Source organism: Gobius niger, assembly GCF_951799975.1.
Source record: "Gobius niger genome assembly, chromosome: 8".
In the NCBI taxonomy this organism is placed as follows: Eukaryota; Metazoa; Chordata; class Actinopteri; order Gobiiformes; family Gobiidae; genus Gobius; species Gobius niger.
The window spans coordinates 17309702-17335131 of record NC_136859.1 but is presented as its reverse complement, the minus strand read 5'-3'; the positions used below and the strand labels follow the sequence as shown (position 1 = coordinate 17335131).

At 39.9% G+C, this 25430-nt stretch overlaps 1 protein-coding gene across 1 annotated transcript in view; it reads right to left on the bottom strand.

Moving 5' to 3' along the window:
- Nucleotides 1–25430, bottom strand: part of LOC306966031 (collagen alpha-1(XIV) chain-like) — a 100805-nt gene that overhangs the window by 32284 nt on the left and 43091 nt on the right. The window contains exons 16-27 of the mRNA XM_079560665.1: nucleotides 24456–24595; nucleotides 23002–23134; nucleotides 22846–22881; nucleotides 22057–22199; nucleotides 18896–19028; nucleotides 17942–18064; nucleotides 14058–14207; nucleotides 11050–11166; nucleotides 9689–9835; nucleotides 8050–8124; nucleotides 5253–5392; nucleotides 691–814 (exon numbers count right to left, since the gene is read on the bottom strand). Of these exons, the coding sequence (XP_079416791.1) occupies nucleotides 691–814; nucleotides 5253–5392; nucleotides 8050–8124; nucleotides 9689–9835; nucleotides 11050–11166; nucleotides 14058–14207; nucleotides 17942–18064; nucleotides 18896–19028; nucleotides 22057–22199; nucleotides 22846–22881; nucleotides 23002–23134; nucleotides 24456–24595 (1461 nt within the window). The remainder of the gene's footprint in view (nucleotides 1–690; nucleotides 815–5252; nucleotides 5393–8049; nucleotides 8125–9688; nucleotides 9836–11049; nucleotides 11167–14057; nucleotides 14208–17941; nucleotides 18065–18895; nucleotides 19029–22056; nucleotides 22200–22845; nucleotides 22882–23001; nucleotides 23135–24455; nucleotides 24596–25430) is intronic.

The window sequence follows — 25430 nt, the reverse complement described above, 5'->3', positions numbered from 1 at the left end:
TAAAGATTCTCAATGGGGTTAAGATCTGGACTCTTTGGCGGCCATGCTCTCTGATCCACTCTTTAACAATGTGAGAAACAAAATCAGGTACTGTGAGCAATACATTGTGGAAGCTGTGTGTGTCATCTTCCACTTCGAAGCTTGATTCGCCTTTGCTGTAGACCAAAGTGTGTGCAAACATATACGTCATATCAAATTCCAACTGTTTCCATGAAAAAGCAAACAATACGTAGCACTGGAGATTTAGACGTGTGATGTGTGAAAAAGAAAACTGGGGAATGAAACATATCTATGACTCCTGGGAGCCCACAGACAAAGGAAACAGGTGGCAATTTGAGGCAAGCAGTAAATTCACAAAAACTTGAATTAATGAACAGGGCCGGAGGAACAACAGGCGGATACGTGAGCGAGGAATAAAAGGAGAATGTGAATGACACTGACTTAGAAAACAGAACACATAAATATTGGGGTAACAAGCAAGAAAAGTAAATGTAGCATCCTTAATTGTCTCACCAGCAGCTAAAAGGTTATGAATCTAGGAGAACACAGAGCGCAAAAGTTATACATCATCCCGTCATTAGTTTGTTTTTGTTTTGGCTTAGAGTTGGAAGGTGTGAACATTTTCTCAGGAGCAGAAGTTGCCAAGGCATGTTGTCCAGTAGCCACAGTAATCACTTATTGGGCTCTGACCTGTCTTAGTGTTTCCGCCCTTGTATCTAATTTTCTGAATGGCTTCCAGCAGCGCTTCCTTGTTGCTATGGGAACTCAGCTGGAACTCGGTCCGGGCGTCGTCGCTAAACTGTGCAATGGCCACCTGCAGAGACAAACAGACAGGAATTATAGCATTGTTTACTCAAAGGCCTTTAAATTAGTTTTGAACTTCAACAAAACTTTCTCCAGTGCAAGACTTTTATACTGCACATAACAAGTTTTACTTTTCCGACGAACGTTAGAGCAGTACTTCTCCACTGAGGGGGTCGCAGGATCATTTTCAGTGGGCCATGGAGCCTTCCCAAAGAACATGTCCTTCAATATATAACTTAGTTTTGATCATCATTTCAACCTGTTTCTCACAAGTTTATTTAGAGTTTAAATCACCAATATTGATATATATCACAGTGACCCAGCGGCTGTATGGGTGGTTGGCTTGGTGCCTTGGCTTTCCATCCCGGTGGCCTCTACAATACTCCAGGACCACATTCATTTAAGGTTTTTCTTAAGGTTTCTTGTACGTTTTCTGGATGGAATGTACACGTGTAACCATGGATCCATCAGCAGTGAAAACCTACCAGAAACCATAAAAAACGAGTCCAAGAGGCTACCAGGATGGAAAGAAAAGGCGGCATGCTATACAACCTCTTGAGTCACAGAAAGGCCAAATATGCATTAATATTACCTTTTTTTCCCAAAGTTGCATAATGCACCTTTAACTGTTGGGTCACAGCACCAAAATACATAACAGTCTATAAGAGCCCTACTGGGACAAATGCTGCAAAAATCTTCACATCATGACTTCTGTGCCTGTGTCTTTGTGGCTGTATCAAATTTTGATAAATGCATATGTATGTTATCAGTTATGTAGTAGCTTTCTGGTTTCTAAAATTACTCAAAACTCAATCTTTATCTACAATTGATATTGATAGACGCTAAAGCAAACACTCAACACTCAACTTAATGCAATGACAAAGAGAAGCCTGCTGTGACGTGCAATAATCATTAACAATAAAAGCATTGAGATGTAAAATTTCAAAGCCGACTTCTGTATGTTGGGCTGTGTAACTACCACCGCCTCCAGACTGCTAATGGTGCTGTTTTTGGATCAGGGTTTGCTACTGTTCTCGCCAACTCTCTCTCTATTGTAAGGCCAATTCTCTCACATTACACTCAATGTTTTCCTTTGGTTTTCACCTTATGCCAGAAACTGATGGGGCACTGAAAGGGCAGCTAATCATATAACAGAAAGTACCCAACGAAAGGATCAGCTAAGCGTCACTGGCACCGTGGGGGGCCTGCAGGCGAAGAAGAAAGAAATGAACTGCATAGGAGTCATACAGCTAATGCTAAAATACTAAAAAGATTAATCAATAAAGAAAAAAGACCTCCTGCAGTGAATCTCAAACAGAGCAAAATTAAATACTATATTTATAAAACATCTCCATCAGCAGAATAAACGGGTCTTGGAAATGCCAATGTCTCGTTATAGTCCCAATGACCCCGGGATAATGGTCTGTTTAATGAGTTGAACTAGCTTATGCACACACGGAGTAGATGGATCCATGGCAGTATGAGTAACATCTGCTAATAAACAAAATAATAAGTAGAGAAAAGTGCCGCGGGACAACTCTGTTTGCTGACGGATCACGACTGGCATTTATCTTCAACACACTGCGGTGTCCAAATGCTTTAATGTGAGTGAATGATAACTGCAGTATTTTACTCTTTGACTTATTATCATGGAATGAACCAGGATTCCCAAGATCCACACCCAAAATGAGAGCCTATTTAGACCTGAATGATCAAACTACCACAATGTGTTGAGTGTCAATGGCTCCAAATCTTGTAATGTTGGTGTGTCTTTTGCTTAAAGGAGCAGGCCACCGTTTTTCCATTCTGAGATATGTTCTTGCCTGAGCTTAGACATTAGCATTTGGCCTCTCCCAGCATATTCCTATGGCTCCAAACGGGGGTGAAGTTGGAAGCTACCACGCTCTTCCACGAGCACAAAGACCAGACAGGAACATATCAATTCGACTAAGCTCAGGTAAGAACATATCTCAGTATGGAAAAACGGTGGCCTGTTCCTTTAAGACATCCAGACTCAGACTCCGGTGTTTTCCCATCTACACTCTCTCAGACTAAGCTACTTGAAAACATCCACAACCGCTATGTATAAAATGAATGTAGTGGCACAAGAACAGAGCGGTACTGGAGGGTGTTGAGGTGCAGTTAAGAACAATCTTTCTAGGGCTTTGCTGAAGTGCCAACCAATAGGCAGAGCTGATTGTGTTCAATAAATTAAGTTTTGTCCGGAAAGTAGAGCCTCTAAGGGTTTAAAGTTTCTTTCACTACTCTAAACTTTTCAGATAAAAAGGCTTTGGTCTGGCTGATTTCTCAAGAGGCAGCGAAACAAACCTAAAATCCACTCTACAGCATCATTCTGAAAACAAACAATACCAATGGAGACAGCCTTCCTGCAACAATTAACGAGCCCGACACAAACAAAGAAAAGTAAAAAAAAAATGTTGCTTCAGTGTTGAAACTTACGAAATTGTTGTAAAAAACACAATTAGTGAGCTCAGTACTGAAATTAGTGTAAATTGTGCTATTGTAACACCTGTTATTGTTGTGAATGGAATTGGATTTGCGATGTATAATTAGAAATTCAAAAGTTCTCAATGCAATTTTCTTCCAGTGCTCCTAAACTAACGCAAGACTCCTTTTCATTTCAGTGCATGTTTGTATAAGTCTGAGCGACAGAGTTATCCATCTGTGAAAGCGCATCACATTGTTTGACTGTTTCAGATTTTCAGACTTCAAACTGTTTTCTCATTGGATTAAAACTATTGTGAACCGCTATGAGGCGACTCCTGTAGCAGTGTTTGGCTGTAAAAACTAGAGATGCACCAGTCCAGTTTTTTTTGCTTCCGATACCGATACTGGGGTTTGAGCATCTGCCGATATCCGAGATGAACCGATACCAAGAGAGATTCTTAACTTTCTCTGAGTAAAAAAGTGAATGGTCCTCTTATTTTCATTGTGAGAGCAATAAAGTATTTTATTGTCATGATGTTACAGATCAAATATCAATTTTATCTATGAATTAACTAATGGAAAAACATGAAACAAGGATCACTGGATTTTTGACACTGTCCTTGGGACAGGCTATTTAGGCTTTATTACGTTAACAGCTCACAGGAAGTGATCTGATCATTACAACTTGTGCATTACAAATATCTTATATCAGTTAGGCTATTCTTTAACAACATTTTACAAACTAAAATACAAACACTTGGCCGCTTGAGCAGTGGCCGATTTTTTTATATTATTTGTCTACTTTATTTATTTGTAGTTTCGCCCCGGCCTTGATTAGTTGCCGTTAGCATTAGCATGCCCCCGCTAGCTTTAGCGTGCTATCGCTAGCTGTGGCGATCGAAACACGGAAAATTGCGGAGGATAAAACTAACACTGAACTAACTTGAATTCTCCAGGTTCTTAGACTAAAAATGATATACAGCCTGTCCATATTCACTTAGATTCAGTGGGTGAAAGTTGTGTTTTTTAAAAGGGGTTAGATGCAAGTTGGCCATTTTATGCTCACTACTGCCACTTTAGGTCATATGTGTAACTGCACCTTCTATATTGTGGTGAGCAGGTCTGGGCTCATTCTGTTCATTAGGACATTGCTGGGACATGTAGAGTGAGGAAAATACATAATATAAACATTTTTAAACTCTGTATAGTCCCTTTAAAGTGGTGAGAGCCAAAACTGGTATCGGTTCAGTATTGGATAATTATAGCCAATATCATGTTTTTTCCCAGTATCGGTTCCCTAGCAAAAACATCATTTTTTAATTGTCAACATGTTCAATTTGTATTTTATACCTTTCCTATGCCTTTATGAATTACAGCCGTACAGTAGGACAAACACCAAAGCAGTACATGAAAAACTGCAGAGTATTACATTATTTGTGAGGACCCTCGAAAAGAAAAGCTCAAATGAAAGAAGAAGTCTGGTCACAAAATCACTCGTGTCCACAAATTGTTTAACACGCCGACAAAACAACCACAAAAGACACATGTTCACCAGCAGCCCACTAATATGAATGGTATAATAATATCATATTTCTTTAGCTTATGATTTCATGGCTCTTCGTGTGGCTGTTTTTGGCAGGATCCCCAGCATCTGCTTTGTGATGCACTTTCCTCCGGCACGCATAATTCACGGGATAATGCCATAACAAAACAGGACAAATTACGAAGAATGGAGAAGAATTTAAAGTCATGACCATATTTTACATCTGAAGTCTAATTTATAGCTTAGTTGAAAAGTCTATATTGTATTTTTCACCGACACAGACGTCAAGGCGAGACACAGGAACCACTAGAAGGCCTAAATGTGAAAACCAGCACTCAGAAGACATCCCGGCAACATAATTCAGACCATACCTCATCATTACTGTTTTACTTTTGAGGTGAAATATTTGAATCGGGACCGCATATTTTAGGTATGGTAAGGTGAACCCAGGACTTACTTGGGTGCCGTCAGGTCCAATCAAATCAAGAGAACCCATGGTGCTGTAAAGGAAACGCGTGATCTTCAGGAAATTGTCATCTCCAATGGACCAGGAGCCATCCACCAGAAATGCCAGGTCAGCCTTGGCTTCTTTGCACACTGCATAGAGACAAGATGTAGAAATTAACAGATTGAAAATACGGGTGCACTGTCTTCAGGAAGGAGACTGTGGAATCTCCGGGCCTGGTCCAGCCGACAGTAGAACAGCTTCATCCACCAGGCTGTGAGGAGGTTGAACTCTCTGCCTTCCCTGCCCTTCCTTCTTCTGTTTCCACCTGCATTCACTAACTGTGGTCCACGCCAGTCTCCCCCACCACATTTTCGAATATTGTCACCGATATGAGAGAATAATTGGACCTCACTTTATATGTGGTGATAGAACAGACATTGCACTTTGAGCTAGTTTTGTTTCCTGTGGATTGGGCCAGTAAAGTAAAGATATTAGCCAAAAGTGTAATCAAAACATCTGTATTTTGACAGTTACCATAGTTAACACCATTGGAATCTCAGCTGCACAATGTTTAACCATAGACTCTTAAGAAATGTCACGTCAATTCAACCTAGTTTACCCATAATAAACAACCACAAAAACATACAGAATCATACATTTTAACCATAAATATGTCATACAACAACTGCGAAGTTTGTATATTGCTTTTCGTCGGTAAAAGGCTTTGAGGCAAAGGCGTGGTGTGCTACAAGCAGTGTTGGGAAGTCACTCAATACATGTATTTAGAATACTCATTTTGAATAACTGTATTCTGGTAAAGTTACTCTCTCATTTGAGGGTATTTATAATACAGTTACTTTCCTAGTTTCAAATAATTACATTTCAGTTTCATATTCATAAGTATATTCATAGCTCTATCATTTGGGGCTGTGGGCATGAATTAGTGGTGAATTCGTATAAAAAGTGTAGCTGCATGTTTTTAATCATATGCATGAATATTATGCAAATCTACGTGAAAGTATTCTAAGTTATTCAGAATACAGTACTCTGATTAAACAAGGTAAAGGAGCACATTACTAAATACATTTTAAAGCAAGTATTCAGCATTCTGTAACTAAATGCAATTTCAAAGTATTCTCCCCAACACTCCTACAACAAGCTCTTGCTTCTTCTCTTCGCTCTGTTCTCACATTAACATCGTGTATCTTATGAAGTTAATACTCACAGGACAAACTACAAACTATTTATCCCACTGTGAATAAAACACTGTCCGTGTCCCGAGAGAGAGTGAATATATCGATGGGTCCCGCTCGAGCGCTAGTATTATAGAGCACAGCAAACCCCCAAACACCCACCCGGCACGACCCATAGAAGTGGAAAATACACCAGTCTGGTACGGTCTGTAGGCGGAAAACATCGCCAGGGGTGTCTGTTCAGCCCCTGTATGAAGCTGAAGATTCCACATTGCACCGTCATCACGCAAATGTCTAGTCTACAGTCCGTTTAGAAACACTAGATCGGGCCCTAAATGATCACACCTCTATCACAAGAGGACAGAGCATGTGTTGAATACCAGTGTAATAAAATCCCCTCTAATAAAATGGATACGTGCAGCCTATATATTCTAGTCTAGACTGTTCTCTTTGGTTTCTAATGTACTCAGATGACTAAATAACTCCACAGCTGCACAGTTGTTTAAGTTCAGGCATAACACATTATTAAATCCTGTTGTTTTTTCAGCTATAACACACTGGAAAATTGCATTCACGATCTTTCTCTGGTTTGGCACTTCAGTGTGAAGTTCTCTGTTCTCTGTCTGTATCTCACCTATTGTGAACAAAGGGAACAACACATTTTGGTGTGCTCGTGATTCGCAATGTGTGTTATTTTCAGGGTGCAAGGTGCGTTTTTTTTTGTTTTTTTGTGCTTGCCTTTTTCTCATCTCGGTGACTGGGACTAAAGGTTGCCTGTCATCACGGTCTCTCAAAGGTCAGAGAGTGAGAGAGAAAGCTCTAAGACAGCCGCGCTGGGAGAGGGGCTCTGTCTCCAGGTCAACCTTTTACCTGAGCGCTTCAGACAGGAACAAATGAGGACAATGATGCCAATACAGGGGAGCTGCCCAATCCCCGGTTAAGGTTGTAAATCCAGCTCGCCTTGTCAGGTCATTTACAAGACTCCTCAGCTCAGATCTTATTTCACACAAGGCATTCGAGGCGTATAATAAGAAAGAGGATATAAAGCTAGATGATGTGAGGGAAGGGACTGTGGGATGGGGTAAGGAGGCGGGTGATTTGTGATAGGAACCATTCACGTGGCGAAAGAGAAAAGTATATAAAATGATGATTTTTATGAACATCCTCACCAAACTGACCACAATTTCCCATTTTTAATGAATATACCGGTAATACATTTACTTGCTTAACCAGGAAAGGTTAAAAATCTACTTTTCAACAGAGTCGTGGACCCAGATCGGATCCATTGAATGTTTGACTTTGAATTTAAACAAATAATAGTCAGTTATTCATCAAATAGTGTTAAATCAAGACTTAAATATGGTAAATCTGGACAAAACTAAACTAAAAATGCTACTAAATTAGGAAAACCATGACTAAAATTGAACTTTTGCACTAAAAAAAAAGGCTATGTTACCATATCTCAGTCTAATGGAAGACTTCCGTGATTTTGCAATTCATTATGTTTTCTTGTGTGGACATTGTGCTACCCTATATTGAGATAATGATGATTTGTTGTGCAGCCCTTTATTCAACACGTGCTTTTTTCAAATAAAACGCACAAACTGTCTCACCTTCTTTCGCAGGGGGGATGGTCGGTGGGGGCTCAGTGGCCGGAGGTTCGGTCGGAGCTTGAGTTGGAGCGGGCACTGGACGAAACAGAAACAACACAGTCATCAATCACAATGTCAGCTACAAGTGGCATCATCTGGGGTGTATCTGCTGACCACACAGGCTTAGCCCCAGTTGATAAAGTGCAGTGCGAGAGACAGCAATAACTTTCTTATGAGCGGAAACTTTCCTGATCCAATTTCCAAACCCCAACAGGTGAGGACTTGGACAGAACAAAGCTATATAGTTGTTTGTTTTTGGCGTTGATGTTCATTTTAGCTTAAATTGAATTGCCTGCAATCGCTACAAGGGCTGAATAAATCTGTGAAAAAGTAGATTTCCATTTTGTCAGCTTCGTGGCTAATGTTTTAAACTCAACACTGAAATGTGTAGAGTGAGAGTCACGCGTATTTCAGAGAATGTTAGATTAAAAGACACAGTGCTATTTTGTTCTCCGTTGGAGGATATTCCAGTAGTGCCGTGTGCCTACTATGTGCTGCACAGATGCAATTTCTCTGTGTCTGTAACCCTGGTTGTAAGCCGAGACCTGGCTCCCTCTGGAGCTGGGCAGTTCACCTCAGCTCATCAGCCAGCCAACGAACTGGAACTGCAACCTTTCACAAACTCTCTTCTTTTCACAGATTGAGACACAAAACAGGAATGTAAAAATGTTAGTTCATTGGTTTAAAAGAAAGGTTTCAGTGTCACAAAGAGGCAGAAGCAGTAAAGTAAAGGATGCTATGTTTCAGCATTTTTTTTTTACTATTAGCTATTCATTATATGTATACTTCATGTACTGAGTATGAGTACAGTCTCCTGCTTTAACTTGCTTCCTGTGTTTGCGCACTCTGGAAAATGTGTCAAGATGTCAAGCGCTTTTAAGCAGAACTCATGCCCCGAGAGGCCATAAGCGCCACTGCTGGTGTCGTAGCATGTTGTGTTTTTTTTACTCATTAACTGTCCGTGAGAGTAAATACTACGATGACAGAAAAGAAAAAGGGAGAGAGGGATATTATATATTGTGACGCAACTCAATGACACTCAAACTTGGCTGTAAATACTGCTAAAGTGGCGCTAGCCCGCAGTTAGCTTTGCCCGTTGGCCCGTTAGCTTCTTCTTAGTGTGTATTGGGGCCTCCGGCTCAGTGCAGGGAAAGTTGCAATTGTGGTTTTCTGGCCAGAGACACCAGGGGGAGATGAAAAACCCCCAATCATCCCATTAACCCTTGCATTAGAGGGACTATGAAAAGGATTTATATTCTTTTTGTAGGGTAATATTATTTTTGCCCCATAAAAAGTATGTTGTAAAAGTAGTCAATTGTGAAAAAATCAGCCTGATGTGTGAAGTTTGCACCATATTTTGTTCTGCTGATGTTGTGAATGGTCAACCCAAATAGTCAATATGTAACGAAAGGGGTTTACCTTTTTCGTCTCATATTAATTCCGAAGGACGGCAGTGGAGGGAAATAGGTATCGTCAGCTGAAATGCTCAGTGGAAACGAACCCACTATATAAATGTCGATTCACCATTTAATATCTGATTATTTGTGCAAATTGATGCCGGGTTTGACGATTTAAAAATAAGTAAAATGTTGTAACATACTTGTCATGTCTGTGATGGTCACAGCCGGCCCCTGCAGCTCCTGTAGCTGTGCGAGGACGCTGATCTCGTACTGGGTGCTGGGGATCAAGTCAGAGAAGCACTGCCGCGAAGACCCTCCTCCCAGGCTCAACCCCTGCCTCTGACCATCTGAGAAAACAAAACAGGAGTTAATGCATGAAGTGTTCTTTTGTTCCTACCAAATATTTATTGCTGTATTTTTTTATTTTTGGGGGGGATTTTGTCTCACATTTTAACTATCATTTGCACCGCTTAACCCTCACCTGAACCAAGCACATTTGCTCCAGTTTGGCAACGCAACAAAAAAGTGACAAAAAGTGACGAAAACACGATGGAAAAACAAGACAAAAAAGAGACAAAAACACGCTTAAAAAATGTGACAAAAAAGATATGAAAACACAATGAAATAGAAACTAAAAGTGACAAAAAAACCCGAAACCATGAGGAAAAAAAGTGACCAAAAAAACACGATGAAAAAGCCACAAAAGTAACAAAAAGGTCACAAAAAAGCAACAAAAACATAATGAAAAATGCAACAAAAATGTGACAAAAAGTTCGATCACTTTTGTAGGTCTTAGCTTTCAAAAGAGGCGTTACACTGTTGCTCTCCGGTTGAGAAGCTTTTAGAATTGGGTAAAGCCAAACTGGAGAAAATCTGCTCGGCTCAGAGGTTAACAGAGGTTAACAAAACAAACAAACATAAACATGCCAAAGCATCAGATCTACGGCAATCAACACCAAAGGTCAGTTCATTTACGGTCAGTCACTGTTCGGCACCAAAGACAAATGGGCTCCTGCTTTCTGTGAGCTCCCGATACGCGGCAGCATCCATAAAAGATAATATCCACTGGAGATGTGACAACAAATGAGAGGATTTCCATCCAGTAGCAATCATTTTCTTGGCAGCTGTCAAACCATCCAAGAGAGAAACCTTGTCTGTGGCAAGTCATCAATATTTAATCTCAGCAAATAAGACTCAAAGTAAATATAATAACAGCACCATTAAACAACACGATTTTAAAAACAAAAAATAAAGCAGACAAACTGAAACATTTTAGCTCCCCAACACACAAAAAAACAAGTAGAAACAACTTAAGTGAAAACTAATTATCCTTTGTCCTGGTTTGCCCATGCTTTGTTTTGAAAATGAAGTGTTTACAAAGACAAGCTAAATCTCTTTGAACTAAACTTTTGAATTGGGATGACAGCAGGGACGTGACTACTATTGTCAAGGACAGTATTTGATGACCATCTGTTGTCAGGTAAGTTCCTCTACAAAGATTCTCAAAGGCATTAAAGAAGAAGTTCAAAGAAAAGTATACACCTTGACAGTGGCTACTCACTGAGAGGGGACTGTATGGAGACTCTGTACTCTGCGGCGTGAAGCAGCGGCTGCCACTGGACACACATGCTGTTGGGTCGCACCTGGTACGTCGACAAACCAGACACCTCGAGGGACACTAGAGAGAGCCAAGAGAGAAAATAGCTTGAACAAGGAAAAGGCATCTATTTTCTTGAGTAACCATATCATTAACAATTCATACACCAATGTTAGCTCTATACACACTGCAGTTAACTCAAAAATCAATGGTGAGAAATTGAAATAACAAAGACTGTGTGCAGGCAGATCTCAGAGGACACACACTTCTCTCTCTCTCTCTCTCTGCTCTTGATAACAGAATTTGCTGATGGTGTAAAAAAAAAAAAGTTGCTTGGCTTGAGTGCGTAATGTCCCAAACCATATGGCGGGTAAACCTTATTTTAAATACTGAATAATTCATAACATAGCACTAACATTCCCAGCAAATTGAAAAGTAAACCTGTCAGCAAACATACAGTGTCTGTCCATTTATAGCTTAGCTTTACACATGTGGATTGACTCAAATTTACACTTTTGTGGGCCGCAATTAGGAAGCTGCAAAGGCTACAATTACTGAGGTAATACTGATCAATTCCCTCTGAAAAAAACAAAATAATCGACTTCCATTGGGATTTACAATGTGCAAAACTTGGAAACCATTAGAAACATGCAGTGAAATGCCTGTGATTCTTGTATTAAATAACTACTTCAGTCTTCTAGATATATATGTATATTTAAAAAAATGTTGTGCTGCCGTAATTCAAATACATTTAACAAGCAATCTACAACACTCAAACATTTGATCTGTGGCTTCTGAAACAGCTCCCTGCACTTTAATTGACAAGCACATAACCCCGCGCAAACTAAAGGGAATAACAGTCTCAGACAGGATTAAATAACGGAGGATTGTTATCTACAGTGATATAGTCATGAGACTTCCTCTGCCTTAATTAACCCATTGCCTTCAGCTACCGCTCTGTTTGCTCCATTCTGCTCGATGACAATCAAGATACATGAGTATTCAGGGCGACAGAGGCTCAGCGGTTTGAGCATTGGGTGTGTTCTTGAGCAAGACACTGCAGGCGCACTGCTTCACTGGATATCTATATCTTTGCTTTGTTTTTGCGAGGTTCAGTGGATTTTTTACTGCAGAGATGTTTTAAAAAGTAAACAAACAGCTAGCTTATGAGCTTAAGACATTTGCAACCTACACATTTCTTCTTCTAAAACACTGAAGAGTCACCGGGGAAGCCCCCCCCCACACCTTAAGCACAGTGGAGGCGTCACAAGAGGCGCTACAGGAAACAAGGAAGGGACAAACGAGGAGAAGATGGTGAAAGACTGTTGTGGTGCGGAGGGAGCTGCGCAGGAGGAAGAGGAAGGAGGAGGTGGAGAAGGTGACCAGTGCGGGACACCACGGTTTGAAAGAAGGACAAATCCAGGAGGCGTTGCACCATTTCAGGAGATCAGAGGAGAGTGAAGGCAGGACTCCGGTTTCCCCCATAAAAACATGCTGCTCAGGCTGGCCCACAATGACACTGCGCTCAGACCACAAATAAAGCACTTATGTATCAATGTGGTGTGTGCATGAATGAGTGGTTGGTGGCGGTCGATGAATGACAAATGTAAACAGAATAGCACTGTAAAGGCCATTATTATAAGCAATCATTAAGATTATGCCCAACATATGAGGAATGAAGATCCACGAAGACAAATTGAAGCACAATATATTCCTGAACCTTTACATCTTATCCAAATGTATCTTATTCAGAAAGCTGAGTGAAGTTCACCACTTTTCAGCTTTTTAAATACGCAGATGCTCCACAGAGTGGCTCTGACCGGGTTGTCTGGCCTTCACTATTGATGCTTTTAAATTTGCTTGAAACAATTGCCCTGATAACATGCCAACTATGAGCACTGACAGGGAACAGCGCAACAACAGCAGGTTTTAAATTTAAGTGAAAAAACTGTGTATGCAATTCCATCCTCAAACTGGTGAATAACATAAATCAGCCTATGGGAAATATACATAAACCGTTACATAAACACTTTTTCAGATAAATAATTGGGTTGTTATTGAATCTACATTATAGGAATATCAATTGTGATGTCTACAGTTTTGAAAATGCATTTTTCATCATGAAGATGCAAACAAGAATAATCTATCAACAGTGGCGGGCAAAGACAGATAGATCATTAAAATAATATATGCTTATAAAACAAGTCTAAAATCTCAACTTGGTTTGACATAAAGATGCAATATATTCTCATCTTTCAAGTATTCATCTTTCACTCAGGCACAAAATCACTGTTTATCTTCCCATTTGTTTCTTAGCTCAGGAGATATTTTATCATAAATCGCATTCATTCGGCAGAAAAATCTTTGAGGAATTAACGAGCCATTAAAATTATGGAATGTCTGTCGAACTTTGATGAAGGATTTCCTACTTTATTAGGTTTGTCGAGTCGATCACAAAGTAAACTCTGCACTCTTTAAGAAGTTTCAAAGACAGTTTGAAGTGTCTGGAATTTTGAAAGTTTATGATATTATTTTAAACTCCTTTCAACAAACGAGCTCATGCACCTACCTGCGATTAGGCTGTATTTGTTTTAGAAGGGAGGGAAGTTTGGCTTATTTTGCTGATACTGAATCTAGATGCAAAATGAGATTGTGTTTACTCACTGAAGGGAACTTATTAATATCCTTCTGTCTGTTTGCTAATGTCTCGCTGGAAATTAGAGCATATGGCTTTCAGCAGGCTGTTAATTTACGTGCGCTACCTCTTTCTCACTTCATCCCACTCCTTCGCAACACCCCAGTGCCAAACAACTTCACACTAATCTGAATGTGAAAGTAAAATCAGAAGAGAAGCAGGCGACAGGATGAACCGATCTCTCTTGTATAGTTGACTGTTGTCTTAACAAACAGTCAAGCTCGAATCGTCCCCTTCCCCACACAATCCCGCTCCCTCACGATGAAACTTGACTTACGCGTCTTGGCATCAACCACAAGGGGCTCGCTTTGTCCAGAGGGGTAGGAGGCAGTCAGCTGGACACTGTACTCCGTCCCGGTGAGGAGATTGGGAAGAAGCAGAGAATTCACATCATCGCCAACCGTTGTCTCCAAAACTGGCCCCGAAACTGAAAATGAAACACATTATAATAAGAGGAAACAGAATAGGGCGAGTGCATCAATGGTCTGGGAAAAAGTGAAAAGGTAGACTCTTCAAAGACTGGGCTGAGCTTACATGAAATAACCTGGGGACGGAGGGAGGGGGGAACAACGGGGTGTGAATGTTGTGAGTGTGTGAATTTGGGTTTGAATGTGGAGGAGAGAGGTGCACAATCACATAAGCCTTCATCCCCACTGCTGTCAGACTGTACATTAAGACTGTAAAATAACATGTGCAATAATCTCTGTATCAGCTGCACTTTATTAACTCTTCTTCTTGAACGCCGACTGTAACAAGTGAATTTCTCCTTTGTGAGATCAATAAAGGTTTATCTATCTTATCTTATCTTATTTCAATTACTAAGGTTTTTCATGTAAAGGTAGGATATCTCAAATTACTATAATGTCAGCTTATAAGAAAAAAATCACATTAGTTTCATGGAATGTCAGGGGGTTAGCTAAGAACATCAAAGCAGGGACGTTTTTTCATACTTCAATTCATTAAAAGCAGACGTTCTATTCCTACAAGAAACACATCTCTGTAAAGACAATCAACACAAACTTGAAGCTAGCTGGATATCTCAGGTCTATCGTGCACCTTTTACTTCACAAGCTAGGGGTGTAGCCATTTTATTTCATAAAAATGTGCCTTTTATACTTGCATCAAAAATAATGGATCCTAATGGGAGATTTGTTTTATTAAATGGTCATATTACATCCTACCCAGTGACATTTTTGAATATTTATGGACCAAATACCGATGATCCAAACTTCTATCATAGAATTTTTGGTTTACTTCCTGATGATAGATCCTCTCATATCGACATTGGTGGTGATTTCAACTGCCTTTTAGATCCCACTATAGATAGATTGTCATCCGAATCTCATGTAATTGCTAATTCAACTAAAACAATCAATAATATCATGAGATCAAGAAATATCATAGACATATGGAGAACAAAACATCCAGATAAAAGAGAGTATTCATTCTATTCCGCTGTACACAATTCTTATACAAGAATTGATTACTTTTTTAGCTTCCGCGCTCTCCAATATCAGTAACCCTGAGTATCACAGTAGAGTCATCTCAGATCACAGCCCCGTGAGTCTGCAGATCCAAATTGATCTTCCTAAAATTAAACAAAAATGGATATTTAATCCACAATTATTACTATATCAAGATTTTAAAGTCTATATGAATAAGATTATCCAAGATTTTCTTGAGGTGAATGATAACGGAGAGGTCTCAGACTCCACTTTGTGGGAAGCCCTAAAGGCTACTGTGAGATGATACATCATTTCATTTGAAAGCTCTAAACGAAAAGAAACAAGGAAAAGGCAGAAAGAATTAGAAAAAGTAGTCTGACTACAATAAATTACTGAAACTAAAAAACGAATATAACTCTCTTCTTCACGAGGAAATATCCAAACTTTCACTAAAAAATAAACAAAAACACTTTGAAATATCCGATAAACCACAAAACTTTTATCTAGACAGCTCAAAGGAGATCAAGCCAAAACTGCTATTCACAAAATATGCTCAAAAACAGGGGAAATATGTACAGATTTACAGGATAATAACAATGTCTTCAAAGACTTTTATTCAGAACTTTAGAAATCCAATTCAGCTACATCGGCTAATGATCTCTGTGATTTCTTTACTACATTAACTCTACCTCAATTGAGTCCAAATCAGCAGACTTCTTTAGACAATAGTATTTCCATTGAAGAACTTGTAAAAGCATTGAGATCCTTGCCCGTGAACAAGAGTCCTGGTCCCGATGGATTTGGAGTGGAGTTCTATCAAGCTTTTAGTGAAATATTGTCTCCTATACTACTTAAAATGTTAAATGACTCTTTCTCAAACAACAAGCTTCCAAGTTCCTTGTATGAAGCCCATATAGTGTAATACCGAAAAAGGGGAAAAATCCACTAGATCCAGCCAATTATAGGCCTATCTCCCTGCTCAATTTAGACCATAAAGTTCTAACTAAGGTACTTGCAACAAGGTTAAACAACCACATAACATAAATTATCCATCCGGATCAGGTTGGTTTCATCCCAAACAGGCCTTCATTCGGTAACGAATGAAGGAGATTGTTGAATCTGTTGTACTCAGACTGCACAGAAAACAAAAAGGCAGCCGTCTTGACTCTGGATGCTCACAAAGCTTTTGATTCAATTGAGTGGTCTTATCTATTTCATACTCTCAAACTATTTGGGTTTGGAGAAAACTTCATAAAATGGGTGAAAATTATCTATTCTGCACCAAAATCATATGTCATAACCTACAATATGGTATCGGACAGCTTTGAACTGCATCGTGGAGTGAGACAAGGCGACTGCCTTTCTCCCTTACTTTCTAATTTAGCCTTAGAACCACTGGCTATTGGTTTAAGAATGAACCCCAATATTAGAGGATTTCCAGTGGGCTCATCAGAGAGTCTCATCTCACTTTATGCAGATGATGTACTTGTTACACTTACTGATCCAGAAATTGCATTACCACTACTTTTAAAACTACTTTAAGACTCTTTTGGTAGAATATCCGGTTATAAAATAAACTGGTCCAAAAGTGAGCTTATGTTTATAGGAGAAAATGTTAAAATCACCATCAATTTTTTAGTGATTTTCCATTAAAGTGTAGGGGTGAGAATCCACATAATCAGCATGTATATAGTACAGCGAGAGATGCACACAAAAATATATATATATAGCACAGGTACATACTGCAAACTCAAAGGCATGCTATCCCACCCCAACCATTGGGACCCAACTGCCACCCCCCGTCCCCCACCACCCCTGGACCCTGACCCCATGACATTTTCTATTGACAAAATTCAGAGTTGACATTAGATGGTTATTTGTACAGTCAATTTTTTACCCTTAATTGATTGAACCAGGATTAAACAGACACATTTTGCTTTTTTTACTGCTTTCGCTACTTAGCACAAGCTGTTCTACAAGCCTGTCTCAGCTAATTTATTCCACATTATATTAAGATTTGAATTGACTTGTATAACCAAAATCCTAACTAACTAATAAAGTTGCTGTAAAATCATAACATAGTAATAAAAAAGGAAAGGTCAAAGAGAGAGAAGCGGTTGAGGTCATTCATTTACGAGGATCACATCGAGTGGTGAAAGAAGGGGCTTTTCACAAACAAAACTTATCTCCAGCGCACTTTAAAACTGGATTCTGATATGATTGACAGCGATGTTGCCTCATTACAGTCGAGTAAGATAAGAAAAGCTTTACTTAGTTGCAACACAGGCCTTGCAACAAACTGGGGAAAAGTGAATGGTTGCATCGAAGAGGCAAAACAAAATCAAATATTATCACCAACAATTCTCTTTGAAAGTAAAAATCATTACAGCGTATAAACTTCAAAGTCTGTATGTTATTTGATTGGCGCCTGGGCTTTGATTAGAAGAGTACAGCAGTGGTTCCCAGCTAGAGGTCCCCAGAGCTTATTATTAGTTATTTGAGCAAATTAAACAGGACAGATGATCGGAAAAGGAGGACAAGGGCAGAACACACACCAATGTCTTTTTATTTGACAAGAAAAAAAAAAAAAGAGGCACCAACACAAGTGGAGAGGGCTTCAGGGGAAACAGGTTGGGACCCACTGATTTAGAGCATCTATCCCAAAGCCAAGTAAACAACACTGCGTGCGTGTCTCTGTGTCTCTAGACAGACGTACCATAGATGGGTTGGTAGACGATCCTGTATCCCTCGGTTGGAGAGAGCGCAGGGTCCCAGGAGATCCTGAAGCGGTTGTACCACTCCTCTGATGCTCGCAGGTTACTCGGGGACGAGAGCGGCACTGGAAGAGGCCAAAAATAACGACTGGTCTCATTATTACCCCAGGATAGTCACATGTGAAAAATAATATGCAGCGGTATCTCCAGACACGTGCTCCATTTTGCAGAGGTGTGTTGGCTCTGCCCAAGTTTAAAACAGAAATGTATTAAGCATTTTGCACCCAAGCGCATTAACATATGAGCTGCTAAACTGCCGACGATATAGTAAATAACTGCAGTCGATGCGATTTGGTGATTAGATTAGATTTGTATTTTCCCCTTGCGGAGGAATTTATCTCGGACAAACCAGGGCAGGAGCACACAAAAAAACAGACAAAAGAACAGAGACATCAAATGACACAATCCACCTGCATCTGTGGCAGAGTTCATGCAAACCTCAGATGTGTCATGACCAGAAAACAAACTACACTACAGTTCAGTTCATGATGGTCTAAGGCACCAAACAAAATGACAGCAGCCATACAACGAAGAGTATGCCATTTGAAAAGGTGGGTGATGTTCCTATTCTGTGCACAAAGTGAAACGATAATTCCTGCAATTTAGAGAAGAAATTACTTTAAAAAATCAATTAGATCAAAGACCGATAACTCAATCAGCTTATTATTGAAGGAGGCAGCCATAATGATGAACGCCTTAATTAAGACAATGGGGAGTACGCCTTTAATGTGCATTGTCCTTTGGGAACATAGAGGAAAATACAATTACTTCAATGCAATGTCACAATATGATGCAATAAAGCAAGGCTCATTAAATTTAAGGATTTTCCAGTGTTTTCCCACCTGGGGCTGCATAAGCATACATCTCAGAGGAGGAGAAACAGAAAAGACACTCACATGTTGTGCCAAGAGTCGACACAGTGGCGCCTGCTTCTCCACTCGTGTACACTGGAGTGACTGTCACTTTGTACTGTGTGTCCGCAAGCAGGGGTTGTAGCACTGTTGTTCTTTGACCACCGGGTACGAACACCTAAACAAGGCACAAAACACAGAATCTAAAGGAATCACACATTTTACATGGGAAAACTACACTGCCTGACCAAAACACACAAAAAGCACTTGCAGGTCAGGTTGCTGGTACTCAGGAGGCGTTGTGTTTTGTGATATGGATGTTTGAATGATCACACACGTCATAGGCAAGAGCTTTTTTAATGTGATTGTGCTTTACTTGCAGTGGGAGGGTTCAGTCACCGCCAATATTGTTTGTCTAAAGATTTTACTAAAAAATAACCTTTGGCAACATAAAAACATAGTCCTAGGGTTTATTGGTTCGTTTGTCAAGAAAATACTGTAAGTCTGAATTATGGGCACAACAGGCATATCATAATATGGACTAAACTAATTGACTTTAGGTTTAAGCGAGCAGGGCGTATGATCAAATATGGTGCCTGCCTTCTTCATGCTGTAGTTTCATTTATTTCACTACGTCCTCCAAAACCATGTGTGAGTTTCATTAACTTTATCATGGTTAGTTTTCAAGTTATGTAAAGAAATGTACCATGAATTTAGCCAGACTTGGGTCTTTTTCAGACTTCAGAGAAAACAGGAAGTGGAGAGCCGGTCTCTGCTGATTGGTCAAATGCCGCAGAGGTGAGATCTGTGATGTAGGGTGATCTCTTCTGATTGGCTGAGTGAGGACTACATGTGTCTTTGCCTTACTGATGTGCAGCAGGGAGGCCATATGTAAAGTATAAGGAAATTATCAAAAATATATTGCCCTATAAAGGGTTAAGATCTGGACTCTGTGGCCAATCAATGTGTGAATGATGTCTCATGCTCCCTGGACCACTCTTTCACAATGTGAGCCAGATGAATTCGAGCATTGTCATCTTGAAATATACACATCAGGGAAGAAGAAATCCAATCCGCTGCAGAGCTTCATTCTCAAAGTTCCCTTTGGCCTATGAAAAAGTGCCTTAAACTTCCATAACAAAGTAGCCTGTCTTGCATAAAACAGCCATTTAAACTTTAAAGAAAAAAGTCGGGATAACCCCTATCTATGAGCCCGTGGACAAGTTTAAGGCTTAAGTCCCATTTTGTTAAGTAATTGTTTCTGTTTCAAACTCTCTGTTGCTTCTGCACTTTCCACTGCTGCCCCCCATCGCTGCCCCCAGTGAGGTAAATGGCTGCTGAAAAGATAATAGGATGTCTTCTGGCTCGCCTTGGCCCTCCATCTTCTACGGCAAGGACGGAAATTAAAAACAGGGGGAGAAGAAGAGGGAAGTAGATAGAGTGAGTATAAAGGTCTGGCTTTGGAGAAGGAGAAGTCAAAAGGGGAAACCAGAGAATGCAGATGTGCGCATTTGTGCACGGGTTAACAGGGTCGCTTCATGGCACCGGCCTCAAGGGCTCTTAGCAATGAGATCGATGGATTAGACAGGAACGTACAGAGAGCAGGAGGGTTAAAAGTATAATGAGTTTTATGATTGGAGATGACCCGTAGTGACCATTCGAGCAGCATGCATCTGAAGAAGTGCTACAAGTGTCGCACTTAAGACAAATCCACGGGTGTGCCAATTGTACATAATTAGTGTTTATAGAGAAGAGGTTAGAGATAGTGGGAAAAAGCAGTAAACACTTAAGCAGCGTGCACACAAGCATGAATAAAGGGCAAGTTACTGGATTGATATTTCACATCCACTGTCCGAATAATAAACCTAATGTAATGGTAATAAATATAGCTTCCCTCATCTAACGATAAACCTGATGTGGTTAAAAATGTTCATAAGTGTCAATAATGTTTAGGCACTAGAGTACATGGGCTGAGTGGTTAGCAGAGTTAGATTCCTCTGGGTTCTCTTGCAAACCTCATCAACCCAAAACATACACACTGCAAAAAGTGATAAACTAGATCAGTATAAACATCTCAATTTGAGCATAATAATCCAAATTTTAGTTGTTTTGACTCGGTAAATTGTTGTTGGGCATTTGTCCTAGATTATTTCACTTGTTCTGAGATGTTTCTGACTCGTTTCGATACATTTCGTCCTTATTTCAGGTCATTTTCTTTGCCAATGGGGAAAGAAAATTGGTCTTATCTCATTGGCAATTTTACTTTCTTATTTCAAGCGAGATTTACCTTAGAACTGGTCTGAAATGTCCTCAAACAAGCAAAGTAAACTTGGTCCGATCAGGAAAAGTGTCCAAATTAGCGAAAACTGCTCAAAACAAGATACATTTCCTCAATTCAAGACATTTAAGACAATGCTTGATATCTCCTTTTTGCAGTGCACAACAGGCAAATAATCCAGGTAGGAACTCCAGATTTTGAACAAGATCTGGAGAAGGATTCACATGTGCAAGGGTTTGTCGCCCACAGTGTCGGACAGGTTGGCCAAGAGGTAGATCATCTTATAATGGGACACACACCTTGCCTGTGTGAATATAGTGTGTGAGCGGTTGCTGGTGATTGGGGCATGCTAGTATTATCATTATCAAATACAGAGGACACATTTTCCTTTGAGGACCAAAAAAGGATATCTGTCTGATATACAATAAAAATGTACACAGTCATAAATAAAGGGCAACTTACTGGATCCAAATTATACACCCACTGCCACTGTTCCCATAAAGTTGAAATAATGTGCCCATAAAAAAACGCAATAAAATATTGTTTACTGCTTGTTGTGAATCAGTAAATAAATGTAAATCTGATGTGATTACTAATTTCTATGAAGAGCTGAAGCCTTGAAAATGTTAAGGCCAACTCTACAACACAAGAGAGTGATCAATTTCAACCATAATTCAAATGCTTTTAATATCCGACGCCATTTCTAACAACAAGGTTGGATTACAAAATGCCCATAGTGATAAGACATTCTGTTTACCTCCTTTTATGAACTGATTGCAAATCTCAACTTGTTGGAACCACAACTCCTGAGACTGAGGAATATATACAGTATGCGTCTGGTTAAAGGTGATTATTGGCTCTTCTTGTATTGACAGCAATGTTGAGTTTTAGGTTCAACAGAAAAGGGCATTTTGTTTTGTGCACTTACTGTGTCCTCTTTGTGATCGCCTCCGAAGGCCGAGTAGGACACTCTGAAGCTCTCCACATGGGGGTCGTCCAGCTCCCATGATGCCTCCAAACTCTGGGTGGTCTCATCCCTCAAACGAAGGTTTCGGACCGACTGCCGTGCCGCTGACAAACCAAATGACAGAAAAAGGTAGATGGTTTTATCACTAGAGCGTTGCCTAGTCCACTGCTAATAACCATGGATTAGGAATATCACATAATAAAGCAAAAATTCAACAGAAGCGCTAAACAAGAGCAATCACTAATGTTTCACTGATGAACAGCGACCTCCTAAAGACGCAGCCTCGTAACCTGTCACTGAAGGTTAAGGCTGGCTGCTATTTTAAGTTTTTGTTTACAGTGGGTACAACTGTTGTTTTAACGTTTCTAAGACAGTAAATGAAAGCTCTGACTTAAGGGGACATGTTGCTTTTAAGTTGTTGAGTGAGTGGAAAAACTACTCAGACTGAATTAGCTGTAGCTTGCTCTTCACGCTAAACACAGTCCAGATGGCTCCTGACATAATCCAGCCTTTTGCTTTTGGACGCCAACATGCTGAAAGGTCTAATAATAACATTTAAATTAGAAACTCAATCTATAAAATGAACGCCATAGTTGAACCGCTCTTGTTCGCTGTTAATAATCATCTTAAGCAATAAGTAAACAAACAAAGTAAGACCCTTTGATTTGTAGCTAATGCTTCTGTCAGCCATTTAATCATGCCGTTCTACGTATTTACATGCAACTTTAATTGTTAGAAAGCAAAGCACACCTGCAGTTGTAGTAGCAATAGTTGTTGTCTTGGCCACTGAGGAAATATAGATTAAGTAATAATTAGGCAAACACTTAACATAAATAAGTCGCAGGCAAAGAGGTGCACACAGCTCATGCAGCAGCACATTAATCTGGTGCTTATGTTAAGTCTTACATGTGGTTTCGATCACCGACACAGTGTCACTCTCAGATTCATCGTCAAACACAGCCGTCAGCATCACCTCGTACTCAGTGGACGGACCGAGACCTGACAGGAGGTACTTGTTATCGCTGGCACTCAGGATCACCTGCACGAAACAGAAAGAAAAAACATGCGAATAAAAAAACACACTCTGCCTTATGACTGTCGATAGCGCTGCATGATTAATCACAACTGAATTTAAATCACTACTTGTTGTATTTATTTATGCAGGACATCAGTGGTTCCCAACCTTGAGTCTTCCATTTCTTCTGAAAGTGCCCCGAAACTCAAAGGCGCAGCCAATTATTTAGAAGATCAACTAAACTCAAATGGTTGTGTATTGTGTTCAAAATAAAGCCCAAACACTCAGAAATTCAAACTGAAAACAAATATTGAAAATAACTTCTTTTCTTTTCAATATTGAAATACTGTTCAGTTTCACAATCATTTTTCGATCTGAAATAAATCCAAGTAGCAAAGTGCTCGCGTACCCTCTGGGGGCCCCGTACCCCTGGTTGGGTGGGAAACACTGCAGTACATTAGCCTTTACCTTACATGATAGTGGTCTCTAGGTTTTCACTGACAGACAAACTCACCAGAAAACCTACAAAACAATTGATCCTGGAGCGTTGTAGAGGTCACTGTAATTGAAAGTAAAGGCGCCGTGCTGACCACTTGCGGGTCACTCCAAGTCAAACATGCACAAATATCTACTTTTTATTATTTCAACCACATAAAAAGTTGCATAATGCACCTTCAAGGGATAAAAAGTAAATGGGAACTTTTTTTTTTTTTTTCAAAATAATGCAGCCCTGACTGTTAACATTGAAACCGGCAGTAAATAAATTAGCCTCTAACGTGAAATGTAAGCTGAAGTGAATAGAACAAGGTCAATTGCTCGCCATTTCCAGAAAACAGATTAAAAGAAGAATTTACTGAAAATGACATGATGTGAGTAGTTACAGGCAAATGTCTCTGGACAGGATTAGAAATCATGTTTTTCCTGGAGCAAATCAACATAATGATCAAAGTTTTCCACTTCCTATTCTTTACTTTCTGTAATATTGTGATGTAAGACTTTCACGCAAATATCACTTGTATTTTATTCATCTAATAGATACATTTTTAATTTTCAAGACAGGAATTTTGGACAAGAATAGCACATATGTACAAATGTGAGAGATTGAAATCAATGAGGCATCAATTTATGTCTATTATGCCTTTGAAAAAATAATTAGGACAGAGTGACTGGGCTAAAACTGTGCCCTAGATGCATTTTATAATAAAATCATTTGGGACTCATGTCAGTGCGTTACAGACTACATTGTTCATTGATTCTGGTGGAAATTCATTAAAAAAAAATGTCAAAAACATTGGATTATTCAACAGGTACAAACATATGTTTTTAGTTTATTGGCAGCACTGACCTCCTTTGTGTCTCCCCCGTTGAAGGGTGCCCAGGAGAGTCGATACAGGACGATGTCACTGGCGGAGTGATCCCAGCTGACCTGAAAACTGTCTGCTGAAATATCACTGGAGCGGAGGTTCAGGGGGCCTGGGACTGGGGCTAGAACAAACAGATATAGGATAAAACATTAAAATAACCTCAGACAATTAGCAATCTGTTACCATTGTGCAAGTTCTGGTTAAAATGTATCCACCTCATTCCTACAGCCCAGGAGCCCTTGCATGAATTATGTATGCAATATTTACGTACATGCAAACCAAACTAATCCACTTCTTATGAGTGTCAGTAAACTGTGTGGGAACATGAGCTGTCACCGCTGAAACGAGACTACGAGCTGAGATTAGCTGCTCACAATAAACGTATTGAAAATCGCACTGTCGCAGGGTTTTCTGACCAGTTTGAGATGTGTTGCAGATTCCAAGAGCAGCTGAAGCCGAGTGAAAGCAGAACATACCAGGTAAAATACAGCTGCAGGAACCGGTGGGAGGGGAAACACAGGGTGGACAGAGCGCACAGAGGTGAGCGAGGGCAAACACACCGCTGATAACGTCTTCCTCAACATATCACCACAGACAATAAAGTCTGCAGAAGTTTAATGGCTGTTGGCTGTAATTTAAACTAGGCTTTTTACCCTTTTTATTTCTAAAGATATCCTTTCCAACTGCAGTAAGTGTTTGAGTGTGAACCTGTTATCTACCATCTTAGGGCAAGGGTTAGATTTAGAGTTAGATTTTAGGTTAGAAATTATGCATATCCAAATCTCAAAGCATATTGACAGGAGAGCTTATCCTATATGGAAGTGTGATTCCTTTAAAGGAACAGGCCACCATTTTTACATACTGAGATATGTTCTTACCTGAGCTTGGACGAGTAGATACCTACCTGTCTGGTCTTTGTGCGTGCGCTCAGTCACCCAAAAAAACCAAAGATGTTA